At 45.5% G+C, this 17,644-nt stretch overlaps 1 protein-coding gene across 2 annotated transcripts in view; it reads left to right on the top strand.

Moving 5' to 3' along the window:
• Positions 1-17,644, top strand: part of LOC147110291 (testis-expressed protein 47-like) — a 58,426-nt gene that overhangs the window by 31,978 nt on the left and 8,804 nt on the right. For both annotated transcript variants that reach the window (XM_086000135.1, XM_086000136.1), the window contains exons 2-4: positions 3,092-3,164; positions 10,276-10,379; positions 12,817-12,878. In XM_086000135.1, the coding sequence (XP_085856261.1) occupies positions 3,092-3,164; positions 10,276-10,379; positions 12,817-12,878 (239 nt within the window). The remainder of the gene's footprint in view (positions 1-3,091; positions 3,165-10,275; positions 10,380-12,816; positions 12,879-17,644) is intronic.

Raw genomic sequence — 17,644 nt, 5'->3', positions numbered from 1 at the left:
GAAAGAAGAAAAGAAGGAAGAAAGAAGGAAAGAAGAAAGAAGAAGGAAAGAAGGAAGAAGAAGAAAGAAGAAGGAAAGAAGAAGGAAAGAAGAAGGAAAGGAAGAAGGAAGAAGGAAAGAAGAAAGAGGAAAGAAGGCGATGGTAATGCCGTTGAATATCACGGGGTGGTGGTTAGACTCTCGCTTGTTGGAGATAGTCATTACCTGGCACTTGTCTGGCGCGAATGTTACTTGCCACTTATCAGCCCAAGCCTGAATGTCATCCAGATCTTGCTGCATTCTGGTATGGACTGCTTCATTATCTGAAGAGTTGCGAATAGAACTGAACATGGTACAATCAACAGCAAACATCCCCATTTCTGACCTTATGATGGAGGAAAGGTCATTGATGAAGCAGTTGAAGATGGTTGGGCCTAGGACACTGCCCTGAGAAACTCCTGCAGCGACGTCCTGGGGCTGTGATGATTGACCTTCAACCACTACAACCATCTTGCTTTGTGCTAGGTATGACTCCAGCCAGTAGAGTGTTTCCCCCCTGATTTCCATTGACTTCAGTTCTACTAGGGCTCCTTGATGCCACACTCAGTCAAATGCTGTCTTGATGTCAAGGGCAGTCACTCTCACCTCACCTCTGGAATTCAGTTCTTTTGTCCATGTTTGGACCAAGGCTGTAATGAGGTCTGGAGCCGAGTGGTCCTGGCGGAACCCAAACTGAGCATTGGTAAGCAGGTTATTGGTGAGTAAGTGCCATTTGATAGCACTGTCGATCAGACCTTCCATCACTTTGCTGATGATTGAGAGTAGACTGATGGGGCGGTAATTGGCTGGATTGGATTTGTCCTTTTTGTGGACAGGACATACCTGGGCAGTTTTTCACATTGTTGGGTAGATGCCAGTGTTGTAGCTGTACTGGTACAGCTTGGCTAGAGGCGCAGCTAGTTCTGGAGCACAAGTCTTCAGCACGATAGCTGGGATGTTGTCAGGGCCCCATAGCTTTTGCTGTATCCAGTGTGCTCAGCCGTTGTGATATCACGTGGAGTGAATCGAATTGGCTGAAGGCTGGCTTCTGTGATGGTGGGGATGTCAGGAGTAGGCTGATATGGATCGTCCACTTGGCACTTCTGGCTGAAGATGGTTGCAAATACTTCAGCCATGTCTTTTACACTCACGTGCTTGGCTCCACCATCATTGAGGATGGGGATATTCATGGAGCCTCCTCCTCCCGTTAGTTGTTTAATTGTCCACCATCATTCATGACTGGATATGGCAAGACTGCAGAGCTTTGATCTGATCTGTTGATTGTGGTATCGCTTAGCCCTGTCTATAGTATGCTGCTTCCGCTGTTTAGCATGCATGTAGTCCTGTGTTGCAGCTTCCCCAGGTTGGCACCTCATTTTTAGGTACAGCTGGTGCTGATCCTGGCATGCTCTTCTGCACCCCTCATTGAACCAGGCTTGGTCCCCTGGCTTGAGGGTAATGGTAGAGTGAGGGATATACCGGGTCATGAGGTTACAGATTGTGGTGGAATACAATTCTGCTGCTGCTGATGGCCCACAGCGTCTCATGGATGCCCAGTTTTGAGCTGCTAGATCTGTTCTGAATCTATCTCATTTAGCACAGTAGTAGTGCCACACAACACGATGGAGGGTGTCCTCAGTGTGAAGACGGGACTTCGTCTCCACAATGACTGTGCGGTGGTCACTGCTACCAATGCTGTCATGGACAGATGCATCTGCGGAAGGTAGATTGGTGAGGACGAGGTCAAGTAGGTTTTTCCCTCGTGTTGGTTCTCTCCACCTGCCGCAGTCCTAGTCTGGCAGCTATGTTCTTCAGGACTCGGTCAGTAGTGGTGCTACTGAGCCACTCTTGGTGATGGACATTGAAGCCCCTACCCAGAGTACATTCTGTGCTCTTGCTACCCTCAGTGCTTCTTCCAAGTGGTGTTCAACATGGAGGAGTACTGATTCATCAGCTGAGGGAAGGCGGTAGGTGGTAATCAGCAGGAGCTTGACCTGAAGCCATGAGACTTCATGGGGTCCAGAGTCAATGTTGAGGATTCCTAGGGCCACTCCCTCCCAACTGTACACCACTGTGCCGCCACCTCTGGTGGGTCTCTCCTGCCGGCGGGACAGGATATACCCAGGCATGGTGATGGAGGAGTCTAGGACATTGGCTGAAAGGTATGATTCCGTGAGTATGACTATGTCAGGCTGTTGCTTAACTAGTTTGTGGGACAGCTTTCCCAATTTTGGCACAAGTCCCCAGATGTTAGTGAGGACTTTGCAGGGTCGACTGGGCTGGGTGTGCCATTGTCGTGTCCGAAGCCGGTGCCGAGGTCGATGCCAGATGGTCCGTCCGGTTTTATTCTTATTTTTCCGTTTTTTCGTAGCAGTTAGTTGCAACTGAGTGGCTTGCTGGGCCATTTCAGAGGGCAGTTAAAAGTCAACCACCTTGCTGTGGGTCTGGAGTCACATATAGGCCAGACCGGGTAAGGACAGCAGATTTCCTTCCCTAAAGGACATTAGTGAACCAGATGGGTTTTTACGACAATCCAGTAGTTTCATGGTCACCATTACTGATACTAGCTTTTTATTCCAGATTTATTTCATTAACTGTATTTAAATTCCCCAGCTGCCGTGGTGGGATTTGAACTTACGTCTCTGCGATCATTTTTGTCCAGGCCTCTGGATTACTAGCCCAGTAACATAACCATTATGCTACCATTCCCGTATTTTACACCCGGAAAAACAGGCGTAACAATTTCTACCCCACTGTATTGGCCTGAAATTCATGTCTGCGCTATTTTAGAAGAGGTGTTAAAAATGGCTTAATGCCTGCGCTAAAATATCTGAGAGAAAGGAATTCCAGATGAACCATTAAGCATTCCTACACTAAAGTACCACGGTGTAATTTTAGAGCTAAGGATTCTAACATTAAAAAAAATGCAACACAATCATTTAACTTACCCACATAATTGCCTTTTCTGTGTGTGAAATGTCTCCAACTTTTACCTCTGGAGGCAGTTTCAAGCTTGAACAAATGACTGAAGTGTTTTGATGTGATTTTAATTTACAGTTTTCCATTTTAACAGAAATTTATTCTGCACAGATTAGTTTACATCAGCACATTTGATCCAGAGATGACAGATAGGAAACAAATTGCAGGTTTGGAAACTGTCATTATGTAAACAACAGAAGAAAAATCAGATAAAAATGTTTTACTCCTTTGCTGGTTAGAAACAGTCACTGGCAGCGAGCATAACAGAGATTGCCAGATTGAAGTTCACAGGGTTTATCAGAGATTGTTCAAGTGAGGGTATGGGGGATATCAAAGACTGTTACAGTGAGGGGTATGGAGTATATCAAAGCAAGTTAGTCAGGGGTAGAGGGCTTAGGAACCCCCCCCAAGAACTCAAAGGTACTGCTGGACTTCAACTGTGCAACTTTACCTGAGTTAATTCCTGCTGCTTGTCGAGCCAGGACCACCCCATCTGTTGGGGCACTCATTGGCTTGTAGGTTTATCTGGAGCCAAGTGGGAAGAATCCTGGACCCCAATGACAGGTCTACTCCTCCAGGTTCCAGTAATGAGCCAGGATGGTTGGTCAATCATCAACAGTGGCCTTGGAGTACTGAGGACCTATGTGGTTCAGGTATTGGATTATTGAGTCTGCCACAGAAGATTTTGAGCTTCCATCATTGAGGTTGTCATCTTGGAGGCTCTGTGACCCCAAATGACCCTGTGATGTAATAAAAAGTCTCACACATTAAGGAACTTTAAAGTAAGCTTTAAACAACTTATAATTATACTATGTACAAGAGCGGACTTCACCATGCCTCTAGGAGAAGCCCTTTTACTATACTGAGCAGTTCAGTATTTATACTAGTCCAAACACAGGAAGTGATGTATGCACAGGAAGTGATGTATGCACAGAGTTCACAGTTCACAGGAAGTGATGTGCACATAACTTCCTCCGGAAGTTATTTATTATTATTACATTCTTCCCTCCTGCGAGATTAGAAGGCTGTGGTCTTCCTTTTATTCCGCAGCCGCTGAACGAGGAAGAGTCGCACCCGTTTGGGTTCCCGTCGTAGAGGGTCACTGGTCCGCTTACATGCTGTTGGCCATTGGTCAGAGTCTGTGTGGCCTGGATTACCCTGTGAAGGGTCGGGGAGATCATGGCTTCGTGTACGAGCCCCAATAGGTGCAGAGTCGGTCTGTCTCTGTTCAGAGGGAGATGCAGAGCTGGTCCGTGGCGGATCAGTACTTTGGAACGCGGTACTGGGAGGGTCGCAACTTTGAGTACGGGGTTCTACCGGCACCAAGCTAGTTGGTGTCAGATCAGGATCCTGGAGAGGGGTACCCGGTAGGTTCCAAGAGGCTCCTGGTAAAATACCATCACTCGATGTCCCACTAGGTCCTGGTGGGCAGGGAGCCAGATCCCGTAATGATACGGTAGATTCTCGGCCGTCGGGATATCGTATGTATGCATAGGTGGGGTTGGCATCGGTTAGTTCGACCTCGTCTACGAGAGGGTCATTTTTAGACGTCCGAACGTATCTTCGGAGTAGTACAGGTCCAGGAGTAGTTAGCCATGACGGGAGGGATGTCCCATAAGATGAGCGACGCTGGAATCCAAAGAACCGCTCATGAGATGTAGTATTTGTGGCCGTAGAAAGAAGGGACCGTATAGAGTGCAATGCATCCGGAAGCACTGCTTCCCATTGCTGGTTTGGTAGACCCCGAGATCTTAAAGCAAGATGTACGGAATTCCAGATGATACCATTATACCTCTCTACCTGCCCATTTCCGATGGGATGATATGGCGTCGTTTTGCTTGTAGCAATTCCCCGTTCTGAGAGGTAGTCCTTGAGTTCCCTTGACATAAAGGATGGACCCTGATCCGAGTGAATGTAAGCCGCCATGCCACAGAGAGAAAATACTTGCTCAAGGCAGCAGATTACTGTGGATGCCAGCATATTGGAGCAGGGGAAGGCAAACAGAAAACGTGAATATTCATCAATCATGGTGAGCAAATATGTGTTCCGAGTTGAAGAGGGCACTGGGCCCTTAAAATCGATGCTAAGTCGTTGCATCGGTTGGGTTGCGTGTATGAGCATACCATCTGAGGGGCGGAAGAACTGAGGTTTTAATTCTGCACAAAGCCGGCATTCTGAGCACATTTTCTTTACATCTCCAGTAGAAAAAGGGAGATTCCGTGATCATACGAAATGTAGCATGCGCGTAACGCCAGGATGACACAATCCATTATGGACATCTAGGAGGGTAGAGGACGACATAGTGGAGCAGAATGCTCGTGTGAGGGTATCCGGGGCCACATTCTCCTTGCCAGGTCGATAGTGAATGGTGTAACCAAAAGAGGCCAGTTCCATCCTCCAAAGCTGTATTTTATTATTCTTAATTTTGGTTTGTTTTCGATTATCGAGCATGAAGGCGACTGATCGCTGGTCCATGATTAATGGAAAGTGCTGGCGAGCTAGGAAATGGTTCCACTTCCGTACCGCCTCTATGATGGCTGTGGCTTCCTTCTCAACCGGAGGATAATGTAGCTCGGCACCTTGTAAGGTCCTGGACATAAATGCTACAGGACGACCTTCCTGATTTAGAGTAGCCGAGGTCGCCACCTCCGAGGCATCACATTCGACTATGAAAGGGAGATTCTCATCGATGGAGTGAAGAGCCGCTTTCTCCAACTGTTTTTTGAGAAGGTTAAAGGCTGCAACAGCCGCTGTTTCCAATGGAAATGATCTAGCATGCAGCAAGGGTTGGATTTTGTCTGAAAAATGAGGAATCCATTTAGCGTAGTATGCAAACAGACCGAGAGCCCGACGTAAAGAAGCCGGATTCTTAGGTGACGGGAGCTCTTGGAGCGGGCGAAGTCTTTCTGGGTCTGGCTTAATGATACCGTTGCCTACGCAGTAGCCAAGGATGTTGATGGTCAGTTGCGACTCAACAGATTTAGATTCATTCATAGTTAAGTTACGGTGATGGAGAGCATCCCGAAATTTTTGGAGGTTGGCGTCGTGTTCCTGTTGATCGTGACCTGCAATAGTAATGTTATCAAGATAGGGAAAAGTGTCCCTCAAGTTTTCCTGCTTAACCAGGCCATCCATTGCCCGTTGGAAGACAGCCACTCCATTAGTAACCCCAAATGGGAGGCGACAAAATTGGTACAGCCGTCCATTAGCCTCAAAGGCCGTGTACTGCTTATCTGAGACCTTCAAGGGTACCTGATGATAGGCACTTTTCAAATCGTAAGTTGAGAACACTTTGTATTCGGCCAGTTTATTAACCATATCATCAATGCGTGGCAATGGGTAGGCGTCCAAGTCAGTATATTGATTGATGGTTTGCGAATAATCAATGCATAGTCGTTGTTTGTGAGGTTTTAGCGGGTTCTTGACGATGACGATTTGAGCCCGCCAGGGCGACGAACATGGTTCGATGCTATCCTCTGCTAAAAGTCGAGAGATTTCAGCCTCAATAAAAGACTGGTCTTCCTGACTAAAGCGCCGTGATTTTGTTATTATTGGTTTGCATCGAGGAGGAATACTGGCAAATAATGAGGGTTCATCAAGTGAAGCTGCTGATAATGCACAAAACGGTAATTTAGACAGTATATTAGAAATAGTAAGTCCAGGTTTGGATCCGCCGAACTCAATGGTGAGTTTCTTATGCTGTTTTTGAAAATCCAGCCCTAAGAGGAGATCACTACATAAGTCCTTGAGCACCGAAAATCGGGTGGAGGGATACATGCGACCATTAAGTGTCATATCAATAATACAAAAGTCGGAGATTCTGGTATTAAGTGATGACTGAGCCATCGCAATTGCCTGGTCCGATGGGAAGATATGTAGTTTCAATTTCGCAACAATCTGTTCTCTAATGAAATTATCAGTACTTCCTGAGTCAATTAAGGCATCTAAGGTATGCCCATTAACTGAAACTTTTGTAGCTGCATGAAACAGGTTCTGTGGGCAAGCGGCTGTAATTGGTGTGGTTGCACAGAGTGGCTGAAACTCTAGGTGTGCTTCTTCGGGAGAGAGCTCGAGAGGAAGCTTGATAGGCCCTAATTGGGGCAGTTCGGTAGGCCTTAGCTGGATAGGCCCTCGCAGAGGCTCTTGATTGGCAAACTTTAGCAAAGTGTCCCTTTTTATCGCAATGACTGCAGATCGCATTGCGAGCAGGGCAGAATTTCCTAGGGTGAAAAGAATCTCCACAAAAGCATTCCTTCCTAGATTGCCAAGAGGCTGCTAAAGTGGGGTCATCCTCCTCTTCTTCATCAGAATTATCATCAGGATTAGATTCCTCCATGATAGGGTTCACCTGAGACCACTTGAATCATCTGGTTGCAGTTACAGCAGCAGATCGAGATCTGGGCAGCTGATAGAGGTCTGCATTTTTCTTTGCCAAATCCAGAGAACAAGCCAGGTCAAAAGCCTTTTGTAGCTCAAGTGTTTTACTTTCCAGCAGATGCTGGCGTATAAATGGAGAGGCAATCCCGCAGATGAAAACATCACGAATCATTTCTTCGCAGTACAGCTCAGCCGAGGCTGCCTGAAAGTTACAATCTACGCTGAGCCTGCGAAGTTCTTGAAGGAATTCGTCGGGCTGTGGCCAGTAGATGTCTAGCATAGACCTCATTTGCGGTCTTGGCATATAGTTTTTTAAGTGCCCGGATCACCTCATCGTAATTATCCCATTCATCAACATATTCAAACACTGTTGGGGTCACATAGTTGATAAGTATCCTCAGTTTAGTAGGAGCATCCGCTTTACATTCATCAAGAAAATTCTCAAAAGTACGGTACCAATACTTCCATACCCTGCCAGCTGCTGGTGCGTTTGGGTCCAAGTCCAGACGAGTAGGTTTAAGGATGTTTTCCATGATGGGTGGTTCCCTGGATCCTTAACTCCGAGTTTGTCCGAAGGTCTAGTATTTGTGAGTGCAAATACTAAGTTGTTTAAATTGATGTAATAAAAAGTCTCACACATCAAGGAACTTTAAAGTAAGCTTTAAACAACTTATAATTATACTATGTACAAGAGCAGACTTCACCATGCCTCTAGGAGAAGCCCTTTTACTATACTGAGCAGTTCAGTATTTATACTAGTCCAAACACAGGAAGTGACGTATGCACAGGAAGTGATGTATGCACAGAGTTCACAGGAAGTGATGTGCACATAACTTCCTCCAGAAGTTATTTATTATTATTACACCCTGCTTACCTCACCCCGCCCCCCCCCAAAGAATATTGGAAAGTAATACACCGAGGGGTATATCAATGATGGTGTGGGGTATATAAATGAATGTTACAGTGAGGAATGGGGGCGCATATCAAAATGTGTTACAGGGAAGAATGTGGATTATATCAAAGATAATGTTACAATGAAGAGTGTAGGGACTGTGAGGAAATGCAGGGAACAGCACCAACCGCTGTACATGGCCTTCTTTGACCTCACAATGGAGTGTCCTCCTCAACTTCGGCTGCCCTCAAAAGTTTGTCACCATCCTCCGCCTGCTTCATGACGACATGCAAGCCGTGATCCTGACCAATGGTTCCACCACAGACCCAATTCACGTACGGACCGGGGTCAAGCAAGGCTGTGTCATCGCACCAACGCTCTTCTCGATCTTCCTTGCTGCAATGCTCCCTCTCACCCTCAGTAAGCTCCCCGCTGGAGTGGAGCTAATTTACAGAACAAACGGGAAACTGTTCAACCTCCGTCGCCTCCAGTCCAGATCCAAGGTCGTTCCATCCTCTGTCATCGAATTACAGTATGCAGACGATGCTTGTGTCTACGCTCACTCGGAGATCGAACTCCAAACCATCGTCAACACCTTCACCGAAGCATACGCGAGCATGGGCCTTACACTAAACATCCGTAAGACAAAGGTCCTCTACCAACCTGCCTCCGCCACACAGTACGGCCCCTCGATTATCAAAATCCACAACAAGGCCTTGGACAACGTGGACCACTTTCCATACCTCGGGAGCCTACTGTCAACAAGGGCAGATGTCGATGACGAAGTCCAACACCGCCTTCAGTGTGCCAGTGCAGCCTCCGGTCGCCTGAGGAAGAAAGTGTTTGAAGACCAGGACCTCAAACTCGGCACCAAGCTCATGGTCTACAGAGCAGTAGTGATACCTGCCCTCCTGTATGCCTCAGAGACATGGACTATGTACAGCAGGCACCTCAAAGCACTGGAGAGGTACCACCAACACTGCCTCTGCAAGATCCTGCAAATCCATTGGCAGGATAGGCGCACCAATGTCAGTGTTCCCGCTCAGGCCAACATCCCCAGCATCGAAGCTTTGACCACGCTCGATCAGCTCCGATGGATGCGTCACATCGTCCGAATGCCCGATATGAGACTCCCAAAACAAGTGCTCTACTCAGCTCCGACACGGCAAGAGATCCCCAGGTGGGCAGAGGAAACGCTTCCAGGACACCCTCAAACCTCCTTGAAAAAGTGCAACATCCCCACCGACACCTGGGAATCCCTGGCCTAAGACCGCACAAATTGGAGAAGCATCCGGGAAGGCGCCGAACACCTTGAGTCTCTTCGCCGGGAGCAAGCGCAAGCCAAGCGCAAGCAGCACAAAGAGCGCACGTCAACCCAAGCACCCCACCCACCCGCCCCTTCAACCACCATCTGCCCCACCTGTGACAGAGACTGTAGGACCCGCATTGGACTCATCAGTCACCTGAGAACTCATTTATAATGTGGAAGCAAGTCATCCTCGGGATTGCCTAAGAAGAGGAAGGGACTGTAGAGAATGTTGAAATGAGGGGAATAGTAAAAGGTGGGGTATATCAAAGATTGTTACTGTAAGGAGCGTGGGGTATATCAGAGAGTATTATAGTGAAGTTATATACACCCATCACTGTAACACTTTCTAATATACCTCACTGTAACATTCTTTAATATAACTCACATTCTTCACTGACACTGCAATATTCATCATACCTTTCATTGTATCTCTTTCTGATATATTAACGAATAATACAGTGAGGTATATTAGAAAGTGTTACAGTGATGTGTGTATAGAATGTCAGGGATTATTCGGGAAGGGTGGAGTATATCAAAGAATGTTACAGTAATGAGTGGACTGGAGGATAATAAATGAAAAGGGGGATTTTTATCCTTACACGATACATTTGTTTTTGCAGCTGCTTTAAATACTTTGTAGTTGAAATGTTATGAAATGTGTCTGATTTTTTATTTGAATTCATCCTGTGCTACTCTCTAGATTACTACGAAGTACTGTTTCACAAATTACACTCCCAGTACCAGGAGATGCCAGTAACAGGACTACTGCTGATGCACTCTACCCACTGTATCCACCTGCTTGAGGTGAGCAATGTAATGGTCTCACTTTGGACTTGGCACATCGCACTTTGCCTCAATTGGGCTGCAAGGCTGACCGACAAGTGCTTCCGTGACACTGAGGGAATACGCCATATTTCAGAAAGATACACCATAATATGAACAGAATACTGATATTATTAATACATGATATACTGGGTTTAAAAATCTAAAGCCTTGGAGACACAGGCTGCAAACAGAAATACAGGCTTCTGAGATAAAGATCAGTTGTTTAACAAAGTTGTAAAAACCAAACAAGCTTTGAAATGGGAATTAGTTAAATATACTAAAACAATTATCCTATTGAAATGGCAGTTTGGCGCTTCCGAAAGTTCGAGAGTTTGGAGGGAACACAATGAAAATGCCCAGTTTAAGGTGTTACCAGCTAACACATTGAACAGAAACACAAACACTAAAAGAGGCATGTGCCTTTGAAAAGATGACATCAAGTAAAAGAAACACCTGCTGGTCAAATAGTTTTTTGTTAAACTTGGAAGACAGGAAACACGATTAAATATGCAACCAATTGAGATAGCTAGAAATGCATGAAACACTCTGGTCAAAGTGTCTTTAATATATACATAGTAAATATACCAACAAGAACACTTTGAAGATATGACTTCAATAGATGCACCAAGCAATTACATTGTGTTTGTATTGAACATGGAGCAGTAAGGAGACTCAACGTCTGCTAAAAACCAGTTAAGCCAATATTAAGAATTGAATGAAAGAATTTTGTAAGAATGACATCAAACAGAAACCATAGCTGTCATATTGTTTTTATGTTGGTTTTTGAAACACCTAAAAGTAGAGACATAATTATGCATGCAATAGTTGAATTGATAGTAAGATAGAAAACATTCAATAAAGGTCTCAATAAAGACAATTAGCTGACATCAGCAGAGAACTTCAAAGAATAAACCACTGCCAAAAGGGTATAAAAATAAGAGCTTTTCAAACAGAAAGTCAGAACTCACTGAACAGGCAAAGCATTTTTCAGAGGCATCTCTGTAAGTCTTTAACTATGAGTCTCGGGTAATCAAAGTAATTGATTTTGGTGGATAATCTGGATTTAGAGATAAGTAAGAAATGTAGAAATGTAACAAAGTAAAGATTTGAGAATAAGGATCTCTGAGAAATAAGAAGTGTCAGCTATGAGTATTTTGAATTGTTAATGTTGCGACTGATTCAACAGCTGTTAAATGAATGTCGGCTCTTAAATAAAACTATATATTTTTAGAATTGTCTCAGAGTAATTCTGTATAAACTCGCAAACCCAATTTCTGTACACTCTTTTGTAAGGAGTTGCAGAATTCTGGGGGGTATTCCGGACCCTCATAATATCCGGAAGGTTACAGTCTAGTTAAACTTATTAAAAATGCTATCTGGAGGACGGTAACATCTTCAGTCGTTCCTTTCCTTTAGGGAGAGATAGCCTGAACCTTTAGACCCATTTAAGAGTCTTATGGAATTTGGCTATCTCTAACTTAAGTTGAAGGTGACCGTCTGGGGAATATGCCTGATCTGGGGTTGCCCAAAAGGGCTAGGACTTGTAATTATCCCTTCAACACATCATCACTGAAATCACAGAGTCTAGTCGTTCAATCATTCACCCCTTTGAAACTGACGCAACTTCAGGATTTAGCGCCTCCGCATCCTAACGCGGAAATCCTGAAATTGCGGTCAGTCATTCACTGTTCTGACACTGGCTGCCGCCCCCCGCAATTGCCGGCAATCAGTGTAATCAGGGAAATCAGTGAAACTGCCGAAAACCTTTTCCACGGTAATATCACTGTTAAATACCTCATTAAAAGTTAGACCGTGTTGGATTAGGTGTAAATGGTGTTTTAAGTGTATTGACTGCTAAACAAACATGAAAAACTAATTTTAATTCTGTGGAGTGTCAAATTTCTCCATAATGATGAAAATTACAATTTTTAAGAAACTTAAAATTAAATTAAAAAAAAGTTTGTTCATGTTTATTTCAGGTTTACCTTTTCCCCATGCGAGGGCTCAAATCTTTGTTTTTGCTTTCTATAACATTTTTTAAAAGTCAGAATAAAAGGAACTTCTTCACTTCCTGGTTCCCGGTCTGTGAGAATTCTGCACTGCGATTGGCTGTTTAGACAGCTTGCTGATGTCACAACAGCTCGCGCTATGGAATTCCCACTACACTGATCTCAACTGCACGTCAAAAGAGCCCAACGGCACTCCTCGCAGTCACCTCTTAACTAGATGATCAGTTCCACCCCTCGGGGCTGTTGATTAGTAAATCCCCTCCCCATTCCACACATACAGACTGCGCAACCACACCCCATCCATTGTGGAGCATTGGGAATATGGCTACCCACTACTAGGCTTGCATGTGTCCTTTTCAGTGAGAAGTGGACAGTTTTGATAACTGCTTTTCTCTTTTTCCTTTCAGTCTTCCATTGATGTGCTTTATTCTGTAATCCGGGATCTCGCCAACCAATTGCCTGAGGAAGGGTGAGCATTCCTCTTCCTTGTCACTTTACTGTGGAATCTTGTGTAGATTGGACTACCTTTGCTTGGCTGAAAAATGGTTATGGCCAGGCATTAAGAACTACCGTGAGCAACCACAGGACGGGTCTCATCACAAATGCGCAAACTCAAAACCAGCCCACTTGTTTACGTGAACATTGCTGTTAAAAATGCAGTGAATGGGCTCCTCCAATAACTTAGCAGTGAAGACGTCGTGTCTGAGCCACACAGACCAGGGAAGTCCCATATTCAATCTTCCAGCTTGTGCTGAGTTAACTAACCACATCTGGGGCAGCTGCACAGCTTCAAGAGTGGCGGCAGTGCTCTGGGTTACTGATCAGAAAAATGATCATTCAGAGTCCCTGCCGCTGATCACTGTCGGGTGACCCTTGTTTGAAAGCATGCATGTGTGGATGTCAGTTGAGGACAGGATTGTTCTCGGGTTCGATGCTCCCAATGATTCAACAACTTGCTGATGCTCATTGTGTAGGCTTGTGAAGAATGAATGACCTCTTGGACAAGGTACTGAAAGATGATTGCTTCATGTGTAACCGTAGAAAAATGAGAGTCTACGTCTTCACAAAATGAAGAGTGTGCGACAGAATCAGAGCTCTATGACTCAAACAGGAACATTTCTGTTTTTTATATTTTTCTATGGCTTTAGCTGGACAAAGTAACAAAGAAAGACTGGCATTTATATAGCGCCTTTCACAGCCTCAGGACATCCCAAAGCACTTTACAGCCAATGAAGTACTTTAAAGCCAATGAAGTACTTTAAAAGAAAGTGTAGTCACTGTTGTAATGTAGGAAATGCAGCATCCAATTTGCGCACAGCAAGCTCCCACAAATAGCAAACCCGGTTTCTTAAGGGCTATTGAACCATCAAGGAGGTAGTATCTCTCCCTTTACCCTCAGATGTTGGAAGCAAACAGACTTCTACCAGTCAGCACGAGGCGAAGACCACAATTTCTTTCTCTGTCATAGTTTGGGCTAGGTGCGGAGGCTGCCCCACGCAGACCACTAAAGGGACTCTGCATGGCTGGCTGGGATTTTCTAGTTCTGTGTTCACTGGCCTGAAATTTTCCACCCGTGGGTGGGACATCAAGGGCTGGTGAGTGCAGGAGCAAAGAATCCCAGCCAGAGTCTCCTGGCATTAGGAAAGCCTGCAGATAAATGTTGTGAGCTCTCTGTTTTTTAACTGAAGCATTCAGGAAGCAATTCTATTTTGTTATATAACTTAATTTAAATGATAATCAGTTCTTCAGTGACCCATAGTTAAGTTTATTGTAATGTCCAGTTTTGATCAATGATGACAGGTCCTACAAACAGCAAACCCGGTTTTTTATGGGCAATTGAAATGTTAGCAAACCACTTTATGTGGAGAAAAGTATAGGCAGAAATACTGGTAAAGTGCTAACTGCTTGCTAACAAGTGGAGCCGATGAACAGTGTGAATCATATTGTAACGTGAATTATTTTTATTACTTTTCACTTGACAATTTTTGTTTGAAAGCGCTCCTGTGAAGCGCCTTGGGATGTTTTACTACGTTAAAGGTGCTATATAAATACAAGTTGTTGATGCAAGCATTCATTCTTGTTTTCAGATCCCTCTGTGGCCTCGCCCCTCCCTATCTCTGTCACCTCCACCAGCCCTACAATCCTCCGAGATCTCTGCGCTCCTCCAATTCTGGCCTCTTGCACATCCCTGATTTTAATCGCTCCACCATTGGCGGCCATGCCCTCAGCTGCCTGGGCCCTAAGCTCTATAATTCCCTCCCTAAGCCTCTCTACCTCTCTCCTCCTTTAAGACACTCCTTAAAACCTACCTCGTTCACCAAGCCTTTGGTCATCTGTCCTAATATCTGATTGTGTGGCTCTGTGTCAAATTCCTGTATATTAAAGGCGCTATATAAATGCAAGTTGTTGTTGTAATCAGATTTTTTTTTAATAATATGGAATGTTCCGGACCATAAACACAGAGAAACCCTAATGTTCCAATGGGAAAAATGTAATGTCTTTAAGGAAATGCATCAAATAATATTAAGAGTTCGTTTTCTGGAAGTGGCTCCAGATGATTTAAGGATATCGCTGTTTGACCCGGAGTCAGGCGTCTGAGTGAAAACATCATTCTGTGGCCTCAGGAGTGGGGATGACCGTGTTGGAAAGCACCAGTCTCACACCGATCGATTCACGGGCAACTCATCCAACAAGATGATCAGGGTGGGGGGTGATGTCAATTCAGCCAAGCAGGTCACCGAGGGTCAATTCAAGGGAAATCCAATACTGGAGATGTAAAAACAAACAACAGCTGATCTGAAGGAACCTCCAGGGCACAGTCAGAGAGGGCACACTCAGTGAGATATAAAATTGCTTGGAGCTGTGTGGTGGCTCCGATCACAGTGGACAAGTGACCGATAGAAGACACGTGATATGTGGTGTCATCTACCGCTGGTACACCCACATTTGGTGCGATTCAATAAGTTTCTATAGAGCAGGAGTGACTACGCTCATGGTATTTCCAAATGAAATATGCACTTATCAGCCAATATGTGGTTAAAGTGGCTGATTTGGACAGGTAGAAAAGATGTGGGAGTTTTAGCATCATTGGAGCTTGACGCACTGTTGGGGAATTATTTCAGTTTCGTCCCTCCTCTCCTGAAGGGATTGACTTATAGAATCATAGAACAGTGCAGCACAGAAGGAGACCATTTGGCCCGTCGAGTCTGCGCCGGCTCTTTCGAAGAGCAATCCAGTTAGTCCCACTCCCCCACAGCCCTGCATTTTGTTCTCCTTCAAGTATTTATCCAATTCCCTTTTGAAAGCCACGATTGAATCTGTATCCACCGCCCTTTCAGGCAGCGCATTCCAAATCCTAACCACTCGTTGCGTAAAAAGTTTTTCCTCATGTCGCCTCTGGCTCTTTTGCCAATCACCTTAAATCTGTGCCCTCTGGTTATCGACCCTTCAGCCAATGGAAACAGTTTCTCTTTATTTATTCCATCTAAACCCTTTATGATTTTAAACACCTCTAGCAAATCTTCTCTTAGCCTTTTCTGCTCTAAGGAGAACAACCCCAGCTTCTCCAGTCTATCCACGTAACTGTAATCCCTCATCCCTGGAACCATTCTAGCAAATCTCTTCTGTACCCTCTCCAAAGCCTTCACATCCTTCCTAAAGTGTGGTGCCCAGAATTGGGTACAATACTGCAGCTAGGGCCGAACTAGTGTTTCTATCTAAAGAACATATGGTGGTTGGAGAAAGCGCAGGAGATCCAGCAGCTAGCCGACAACCACAAAGTGCGTGGATTCTTTAGTGCAGTCAAGACCAACTACGGCCCAAGCGCCCAAGGTTCTTCCCCACTGCGGGCCAAGAACGGAGAGGTACTCATCAAGGACAGAGAGGCCTTAACTGAGATTCTGTTTTCGACGCAAGTGTCCTCAACTCCATCCCACAGCATGCTACCCGCCACCACCTCAGCATAACCCCAGCCCAGCATGAGGTTGAAAAGGCCATCCGACAACTGAGGAACAAAAAGGCCTCAGGAGCAGATGGAATCCCCGCCGAGGCCCTAAAGCATTATTGGTGCGAATACATGGACTCATTTCTCTTATTTGGAAGGAGAGCATGCCAGGGGATCTCAGAGATGCCGTAATCGTGACCATCTTCAAGAAAGGTGACTAGTCCGATTGTAGTAATTACAGGGGAGTTTCCCTGCTGTTTGCCACGGGGAAAATCATCGCAAGAATCCGCCTCAATCACCTTCTCCCAGTGTCTGAAGAGCTCCTCCCAGAGTTGCAATGCGGGTTCCGCCCACTAAGGGGCACAATGGACATGATCTTCATCGCATGTCAACTACAAGAGAAATGCAGGGAACAGCACCAACCGCTGTACATGGCCTTCTTTGACCTCACAAAGGCCTTCGACACTGTCAACCGTGAGGGATTATGGAGTGTCCTCCTCAAATTCGGCTGCCCTCAAAAGTTTGTCACCATCCTCTGCCTGCTTCGTGACGATATGAAAGCCGTGATCCTGACCAACGGTTTCACCACAGACCCAATTCACGTACGGACCGGGGCCAAGCAAGGCTGTGTCATCGCACCAATGCTCTTCTCGATCTTCCTTGCTGCAATGATCCATCTCACCCTCAGTAAGCTCCCCACTGGAGTGGAGCTAATCTGAAGAACAAACGGGAAACTGTTCAACCACTTCGCTCCCAGTCCAGGTGCAAGGTCATCCCATAATCTGTCATCAAATTACAGTATGCAGACAACGCTTGTGTCTACGCACACTTGGAGGTCGAACTCCAAACCATTGTCAACACCTTCACCGAAGCATACAAGAGCATGGGCCTTACACTAAACATCCGTAAGACAAAGGTCCTCTACCAACCTGCCCCCACCACACAGTACTGCCCCCCAATTATCAAAATCCACAACGAGGCCTTGGACAACGTGGACCACTTTCCATACTTTGGAAGCCTACTGTCAACAAGGACAGATGTCGATGATGAAGTCCAACACCGCCATCAGTGTGCCAGTGCAGCCTATGGTCGCCTGAGGAAAAGAGTGTTTGAAGACCAGGACCTCAAACTCGGCACTAAGCTCATGGTCTACAGAGCAGTAGTGATTTCCGCCCTCCTGTATGCTTCAGATACATGGACCATGTACAGCAGGCACCTCAAAGCACTGGAGAGGTACCACCAACACTGCCTCCGCAAGATCCTGCAAATCCATTGGCAGGATAAGCGCAGCA

This window comes from Somniosus microcephalus, chromosome 11 (assembly GCF_052327205.1).
Source record: "Somniosus microcephalus isolate GS21.2 chromosome 11, FLI_Smic_1.0, whole genome shotgun sequence".
Lineage (NCBI taxonomy): Eukaryota > Metazoa > Chordata > Chondrichthyes > Squaliformes > Somniosidae > Somniosus > Somniosus microcephalus.
Note: the sequence above shows the minus strand (reverse complement) of the source record. Positions and strands in the feature narration are given on the sequence as shown.